The 9,447-nt window shown below is 38.0% G+C and overlaps 1 protein-coding gene across 1 annotated transcript; it reads right to left on the bottom strand.

Moving 5' to 3' along the window:
- Window positions 1–5,852: 5,852 nt before the first annotated feature.
- On the bottom strand, window positions 5,853–7,814 carry LOC137727261 (extensin-1-like). The gene has a single exon (XM_068466115.1). The coding sequence runs from the start codon at window positions 7,812–7,814 to the stop codon at window positions 5,853–5,855; it is 1,962 nt and encodes a 653-aa protein (XP_068322216.1).
- Between the last annotated feature and the right edge of the window lie 1,633 nt (window positions 7,815–9,447).

The following is a 9,447-nucleotide window of genomic DNA, read 5'->3' as shown; positions in this document are numbered from 1 at the left end:
TTCTCTAGGTCTGTGGTGATGCTCTGTGTTCCTGTCAAACTCTTTATCCTTTTTTCACCACTCGTGGTCACACGGCAACCATCCCTGATGATCAAGGTAACAAACTTTTCCAGTGTGCTAACCAGATGTTACATCATCCTTACATACAGGGCATGCCATATAACCCATAGTGCTCCACCCAGAAACCATTGCATATGCGGGAAAATCATTCACAATGCACATAAATGCTGCCCACAAAGTGAACATCTTCCTAGTGGACTTATCGTATGTGCGCACACTGTTTGTCCATAAATCTTTTAGCTCATCAACCAACGGCCTTAAGTAAACATCGATTGACATGCTAGGATCCTCAATTATCAAAAGAGTCATCATCATGCATTTCCAAGACAACAAATTATATGGGAATACGAAAATTGGCCAAATGCTGTGGTGTTGGTTTATAACCCGAACGAATTAAATCCGTCAGTGGTAAGTCCCAATCTAACATTCCGGGGATCAGCAGCAAACTCGGGGAACGTTCGAACAAGCTCTTTCCATGCCTCCCCATCTATAAGATGCCGCATCACATCACCGTCTACCTGTTTTTCCTTATTCCATCTCATGTCTGTGGCAATATGTGTCGACATATATAATCGTTGCAACCTAGGTTTCAGGGGCAGATAACACATGACTTTTTGTGGGATCTTAGTCATTCTATTATGAGATGTCATTTTGAACCTCGACTCATTGCATATAGGGCATTTATCTAATGTTTTATACTCTTTGTAGAATAGAATACAATTATTTTTGCAAGCGTGAATTTTTTCATAACGCAATCCAAGACCATTCAACACCTTTTGCCTGTGTCTATGGTCTTTTGGCAAACAATTATCCTTCAGAAGCATTCTCTTCAAAACCCCCACAAAGTAATCGAAACACTGGTTTGACATACAATATTTTATTTTTCCGTGGCCGTGAGAATGGAAAATCTCTTGCACCCCGAGTATAACTCTTGCTTGGTATTTTTTAATAGTTTTTCATATTGTTCAAACTATGCACTTTCCATTGGTGTAGGCACGTCATCTTCCCCTTCCTGATTGGTGTTTGTCAATCCAAATGGAAAATCATCATTTATAATATCCATGACTTGTTCATTAGGATCCACAATCGGTTCTACAGTGTCCACTCTTGTGGTGTTTGAAGACGAAACATTATCTAATTATTCCCCATGATGGTTCCAAGTATTTTATGTCTCAATCATTCCATTCCTTACTAAATAAAATCAAATATTTTCAATTGTTTGCCTTAATGTGTTGTTACACCTCCTACAAGGACACCGGATTCTAGTTGCACCCGGGTTGTGTGTACGTGCAAAGTCAATAAAATCCTCGATTCCATCCAAGTATTTGTTTGCGCATCTATTCGGGTTCCGTATCCACCTCCTGTCCATAATTCCTTGAACCACAATCACAATACAATAATCACAACAACTTCATACAAAATCATAATGTCACCTTATGCCTACAGTAAAGGCCCTATCTTACTTGGGAATGCATAGTCATGTCACTTAATTTACGGCTACATTAATTAGATTTCGACGTGGATGAATTTCGGCAGCATCTTGATACAATTCTTCAGGTGCACGACATAGATATAAAATATATATGTACCGCCCAAATAATGTATGGAGATGACACCGAAATCTCCACAACTGAAACCTAATCCTGCAACCATAAACTACGCATCATAAATGTGCATTCCCAAACTGTCCAAATAATGGGACAATTCAAGAATTAATTGGGCTGCAGTCATGCTTTCGTATCCATGCGCGAAATCCAACTAATCCTCGAACGGGAAACTAAGTTTTACTAAAAATTAAAAACAAGTACGAAGTTAATTTCAATTAACTCCGTACATCACAACACATATTTGTACGTCACATACAAATTTAACAACATAATATAAATATAATTTCACAACACAATATAAACATAACAAACTAAGTTCGACATAATTTAATTAATTTTATATTTAAAAAAAAATAAAACGAAGAAAATACCTTCTCAATTGTTCTCCACCAATCGCTAATCACACACAATATCCCTATAGACAACGAAATTAATGGTGTTAGTACGAATTTACATTAATACTTTTACAATAACGACAAAAAACACTTACCAAACATACCGAGATAGCTCGATCAACCTAGAGAAGAAGAAGGAGGGAATATTAGATGATGAAATAGAGAGAATGAAAATGACGGATGCTGGATTGCTCAAAATCGAAGGGATGAGTGCAGAGGGGTGCAATTTTTTTTGCAGTTTGCCTTTGCACATGGCTGAATCCAGATTAAAAACTTCACTTTTGGACGAATGATTTTGTGCAACGAACAAAGTCTTCGTCATGCAAATACTATTTGTGCGACAAAATAAGAGTCATTCGTCGCGCAAGTTTACCATTTTTTAATTTTATTTCCTTTACTTTACAATTTATTCTTTTCAACAAATTGCGCGACAAACAATATTTTTGTCGCGCAAATGATATTTGGGCGACACAAAAAAGTCGTTCGTCACGCAAGTTTACCATTCTTTTTATTTCCTTTACTTTACAATTTATTCTTTTCAACAAATTGGGCGATGAAAATTTGTATTGTCACGCATTGCATATTTTTTTTTATTTTTTTATTTTTTCTGTTTGATTTATATGTATTATAAATTTTTATTTTATTATAAATTTAAAAACTCAAACCTAATTAAACATTAAATTAATTAACAAAACTAATTTACTATCCCAAATAGAAATTATAATTAATTTAAATATTAATACTAATCCACATAACATAAATTTATTAATTAAATTTAATATAAAGTCAACAAAATCTTATTTATAAAAAACACGTATGAACCGAGGATAGCTACGGTGCTTACATTAGGTCTCAATAAAAAAACTCAACAAGAATTGAAACCTAATTAAGCCCAAATACATAAATTATAAAAATAAAAATAAAAACCTTAAATTTCAATATTGTCATACAAAACATAAATCTTAAACTACTATTTGGATGATCCTCGTCCACTCTGCAAGACTTCATAACACCACCGATTGTAACCTCCCTCCAACACAACCTCTAGCAACTTCATCAATTGTTCTCTCAGCTCATCATTACAAACATACTTACACTGTTACACATATATGCAAATAATTAATTCCAACATATAACTAAAAATCTCACAACCTTAATTATTGATCCATTAACAATATACTTACTAATAATTCATCCATCGTAGCCTTCTTCACATTCTTGGGCACATCTTTCCAAGAACCCCACTCAGTAGTGGGACAATTATTTCCCATAGCTACATCAATCGCATGAGCAAACTCAAAATGCTCCCTCAAATCATGTGGGTTGGCATCACGCACACTCTCATCGTTGTTTTTATCCACCATCTCAGCACGAACAAAATTGTGAAGAATAAGGACAACAGAAGCGCCTATTTATAGCAAAGTTAGGATCTTTGCATGACGAAGGTTTTGTCGCGCAAACATCTGTATTAAATGTGGTGATAATTCCTCTGATTCACCTGCATTAAATGGTCAAAATTGACTGGAATTTGCGTGACGAACCATTGGTCGCGCAAATGCCCATTTTCATCACGCAAGTATTTCGCACCAAATAAAATTACTCCGCGTTTTCTTGCTAACTTTAAGCAACGACAACTATTATCTGTCGTGCTAAGTATTCTTCACGCTAAGCTTCCTATTTTGCGCGACGAATGTTGTTTTCTGTCGCGCAAGTGCGTCTTGTGCGACGAATTATTTTTCGTTGCTCAAGTTGTTTTTTCTAACTAGTGATCCCCACAATTGGATTCGGATGGGATCCAAATTCTGAAAAATTATCTCCCTGATGATTATTGATGGTAAACAATATATTATAAAAAGAGCCTACACATGATCTTTTGCCAGATTCTGACGGACATTTAGTTATCTATCCGTGCAGGCATTATCCTTTTTGTTATTTTTTCTTTTTCCATATTTTACTCATTTTCAGTATCCTGCTTGCAACCTTTGAGTTTAAGTGGCAGTAGGTTGATTTAGCCGATCAGGACAATGTGTTGGCATTTTCCTCTTCCGCAAGTTAAACTAGTATATCATTGTGTGTGTATATAAACCTTTGACGCAATTGTTTTTTCAAAAGAAAAGGACCTTCAACCGAATTGCAGGATAATCTACCACAAAAATTCTACGTCAATTATGATGTCAATCTCTTGTCTTGATATTAATCAGTACGAGCGAAGTGCTCGTCTTTGACTAAAATTACATGAAGCACAATACATTCAAAGTAATTAATTTATTGTTTATAGTCTTGTTCTATGAGGTTACTTGTTCTCTGAGGTTACTCACAATCTTATTTTATGCTATTCTTATAGGCCAACTAGGAAGTATTCGTTAGAAGTATTTTGTTAAACTAAAGTTTTTTATTTTTTTATTTTTTTTATTAAAGAAAAATGACAAATATATAAAAAAACTAAAGCACACTTCTTTAGTTCTTACGATCAATTGAAAGGGTTTCCATGGAAACATCCACCGCTCAATTTTTTCTCAAAAAGCGGTTATACTTCGGGCTTTGCTGAATGCAGTAAAATTGCAGTTCTCTAGAAATATTTCGGGCATTAGCAAACATACCTTAAATGTGATATAAATAAGAGGTTTGAGGTTTGATTTTTGTCAAAGACGAAGTTGTATTTTATTATTATGGCTTGCACAGTATGAGGCTTAGTCCACTGTCCTAATCCACTTAATGTGGATACTATCGTTTGTTAAACAAAAACAATGTGATATATAATAAAGTAGGTTTGATTCTCATCGAAGGTGAAATTGAACCACATTATTATGGTTGATATAGTGTGAGGCTTAGTCCACTTCCCCATCCCCTTATTGTAGATACGATACATTTGTTAAAAAAAAGAAAGAAAAAGATATAAAGTATACTAAAAACAAAAACTTTTATATTTGGAATGTCAATATATGATGATGTATTAAACTAATTAAGAAGTGCTATGTGAAAAAGGTATGTAAAACACAAAAAAAAGTGCTTGATTATTGCAAAATATATTCCTATATTGTAAGATACATTAAAGTTTGAATCCAGAAAAAAAAAAAAAAAAAAAAAAGGAAAATTGAATTCAGAACACTGTGAGTTGAAATGAAAAGCTAATCCACTATTTGCATATGATAGTGCTACTCGCACGTGAAGGTGCTTGATTCACTTGAGATGTTCCAAAGGCATCCTAGTAGTTGAAAGTAGTTGAAGGTGTAATGCTTTATATGAATAGTGCGAAGTTAATTGTGAGCAAATATAACATATTCAATTAATAAATGCTACGCTTATCATTTAATTTTATTATCTCCTAATAGAGGTAGGATCCGCAAACACATCTGGGTCCTATCTTTATTAGAAAAATAGTACAAATATATAATATGAATAATATTTTTAAAATATAGAGTACAAATAAATAGTAAAAGTATTATTTGTGAAAGCAATATATAGATCATGCAGTTATTGTCTGTCACTGACTCGCCGTGATAATTGATGAACGTTCTTATTATGGTTCACAAAAGTACTTTACATCACGAACACATTTGGGCTTTCCCTTCATAGTACAACCCGAGCTCTTTATTAGCTGGCCACTGTGTATTTCTCTTCGTTGATGCTTCACGTACACACGTACAGGCACACAACACGAATGAATAAAATCCAAAAAATAATGAAGAAATTAAAATCTTGAACTTGATCAAAGTTTATTATACAAACCCTAAAGGATAATGCAGTCACACCAACGTAGAAGAATGCAACCGAAAACGACGTGGCTTTATTAGTAACTTGGACGATGACTAGGAGGAGCATAAGAAGGTCCGATCTCAGCTGCACCACCACCACCATATTCATGTTGCTCTACGGGAACTGCAACTGGAGTTGGCTCAGCACCATATCCTCCTCCTCCAACTGCTGCTACTTGGACACGTTCTTCTTCTTCCTCAACACAAGGAATAGGTGCAGGAACCATCACTTTCTTCTTCTTCTTTTTGGCAAAACAAAAGAGACCGACCAAGAGGAACGCAAGGAAGAATGCACCACCCAGGGAAACGCACACGGCGATAACGGTGGTGTGGTTTTTCCCAGGAGGCGGTGCAACGATTTCGAATGAGGGTGGTACAGCGTTAAGAGGAGGAGGGTTGCCGTAATAAGTAGGTGGAGTGTAATAACCGGGAGGGAATGCAGGTGGTGTCGCGCCCTTTGGTGGTTTTGGTGGTGCCGCCTTTGGTGGGTGACTGCCTTTTGGTGGTGACGATTTGGGAGGGTATGGCTTTGGTGGAGATGCTTTTGGTGGGTATGGCTTTGGGGGTTGTACTACAGGAGGCTGACTAGTCTTTGGTGGTGATGCTTTTGGCGGGTAGGGCTTTGGTGGTGATGCTTTTGGTGGGTATGGCTTCGGAGGGTGTACTGGAGGTTGGCTGGGCTTTGGTGGCGATGCTTTTGGCGGGTATGGCTTTGGTGGTGATGCCTTTGGTGGGTATGGCATCGGAGGGTGTACTGGAGGTTGGCCGGGCTTTGGTGGCGATGCTTTTGGCGGGTGCGGTTTTGGTGGTGATGCTTTTGGTGGGTATGGCTTCGGAGGGTGTACTGGAGGTTGGCTGGGCTTTGGTGGGTGTACGTGTTCAGGTGGTGGAGCACCATAAGAAGGCTTTGGTGGATGTACATGTTCAGGTGGTGAAGCACCATAAGAAGGCTTTGGCGGCGATGCTTTTGGCGGGTACGGCTTTGGTGGTGATGCTTTTGGTGGGTATGGCTTCGGAGGGAGTACTGGAGGTTGGCTGGGCTTTGGTGGATGTACATGTTCGGGTGGTGGAGCACCACAAGAAGGCTTTGGTGGATAGACATGTGAGTGAGGTGGTGGTGCCTCATGCTTCGTTGGGGGCTGTGCTGGAACTGAGGGTGGTAGTGGATGAGGTGGTGAATAAGTTGGAGGTTTAGGATAGTCATGGTGGTGTGGTGGTGGAGGAGAGGGAGATGGTGGTTTAGGGTAGTCATGGTGGTGTGGTGGTGGAGGAGAAGAACATGGTGGTTTAGGATAATCATGGTGGTGTGGTGGTGGTGGAGAAGGAGATGGTGGTTTAGGATAGTCATGGTGGTGCTCAGGTGGTGGAGGCTTTGGATAGTCATGGTGGTGTGGTGGTGGAGGAGAGGGAGATGGTGGTTTAGGGTAGTCATGGTGATGTGGTGGTGGAGGAGAAGGAGATGGTGGCTTAGGATTGTCATGGTGGTGTGGTGGCGGAGGAGAAGGAGATGGTGGTTTAGGGTAGTCATGGTGGTGTGGTGGTGGAGGAGAAGAACATGGTGGTTTAGGATAATCATGGTGGTGTGGTGGTGGTGGAGAAGGAGATGGTAGTTTAGGATAGTCATGGTGGTGCTCAGGTGGTGGAGGTTTTGGATAGTCGTGGTGATGTGGTGGCGGTGGAGACGGTGATGGTGGCGGCGGCTTGGGGTAAACATGGTGATTATGGGGTGGGGGAGGAGGTGACTGAGGTGGTGGCTTCGGATAGTCATGGTGTTGGTGAGGCGGTGGTGGTGTTGGTGACGGTGGTGGCGGAGGATAGACTTGGTTATGTTTCGGTGGTGCTTTTGGATGGTGGTGGTGGTGGTGGTGATGGGGGGATGGTGGTGGTGGTGAGCTTACGGGGTTACATGGCAGAGGAGGAGGAGGAGGTGGTGGTGGTGGTGGAGCGCATGGTAGAGGAGGTGAAGGTGGTGGTGGAGAGTAGTAGGGGTAACCCATATCCTTGTTATGGGGAGCTTGAACAAATGTTCCCTATCACTCTCACTCGCTCAGCGAATACTAGACAAGGAGATGGAGCGAATGAATGGACATACGTGCTATATTTGTACTAGTAACTAGGAAGAAGGCTCTTGCAAGTTTCCAAGTCTTGGTTAAAATATTTTCATTTTTGTCAATTACATAATAATTGAACTTAATCTTTAAAGTATATACAATTAGTTGTCCTTAATTATGTAAAAATAAAAATAAAATATAGAGTGGTGGCCTGTGTATTTCATTCTCTCTTAGGCGAGTGATATACGCAAAGATCCATGTGTTACCAAGCATATCCCATATCCATTATTTGGGCGGGTCTTTATCTATTCTTTCTAAAAAGTGCAACCCAACTTTGTAATAAACAAAACAACCACGTGATGAAATGAGAAAAAAATTATCCACTTTGCAAGCTCATCAGCGGCGTTAATCATTTTGTTCTTTGCATCTAGTGCTGTACTGCTGTTATATAAAAATATATTTCTGCCTTTTCAAATAACAGAAATTAAGCAAATTGCAAAAAATTAGTCAAATTGTTGAATATACAGCAACTAGCTAGCTAGGTAGCAACCCTTTCCGACCAACCAATAAGTTTTGTATTTAAAATGAAATTTCTTCTGACAAAAGTTGTCAATTTTTGACGCTATCGCATCATGAACTTCCTATTCTTACTTAACCCCATGTGGTTAAGGAGGTCAGCCAAGTATTGTCTTCTCTGTAACTTCATGAAATGTTTAATTTATATCTTCCAAATTCTTCCTTCCCCTATACATGCTAACATTTTCCATATATTTCTGTAATTAATCTTTATTAAAGTTTATTTCTATTTTTTGTTACAAAGGGAGCCCAAAGAAAAGTAAAAGTCTATATAAAAAAAACATCAACCCAAAGGGTTCGCAAAAAAAGCTCGAGTCTGAACAATTTCACCTTAATTATCTACATGGAAAGCTTGCTTTTGTGATAAAATATTGAGAATTATTGCACATCATAAAGTTTGCTTGAGAATATATTTTCGAATAAAATCCAAAGCATATTCAACATGAGCTTGCCATATATACCACATAATACATAACTGCTACTTTGGTATATTTGAGCTGTCGAGTGTCGACAAATAAAGTCAAAACGCGACTAAACCAAAACACATGCAGATCAAAATATAAAGGTGAAGTCAACTGCTGAGAATTGAAAGTAAGGTTCGTACATGAGGAGGACAGATAGCACTTGGGTCGCATCATTCACGTAAATAATTTAAGCATTTTTTTGTGTATTTTTATGGCAACATTTGTCCCACACACTCTCATTTAAATAAGTGTCTAAGTTTTCTATAATCTCCAAGGACAAAAAATTTATAAATAAGAAAATTAGACAAATACCACTCGTATTACACATTTTATTGTATTTTCCCACTTGAAATAAAAATTGAGTTCATTTATTACCTTCTTCTTTTCCCACAATGTGCGACTTAGAGACTAGCTTTGTCCAATAATTTAAGTTCGTCTAAAAATATTGAATTTGCTTCCAACGCTATCCTTCAAAAGACTGCAACGATATTATTCAAACAGGCTTAATACAAATTTATTTTGCATCCATAGGTGACTTA

The sequence above is a fragment of the Pyrus communis genome, chromosome 1 (assembly GCF_963583255.1).
Source record: "Pyrus communis chromosome 1, drPyrComm1.1, whole genome shotgun sequence".
In the NCBI taxonomy this organism is placed as follows: Eukaryota; Viridiplantae; Streptophyta; class Magnoliopsida; order Rosales; family Rosaceae; genus Pyrus; species Pyrus communis.
This window is presented reverse-complemented; position numbering and strand designations above follow the sequence as displayed.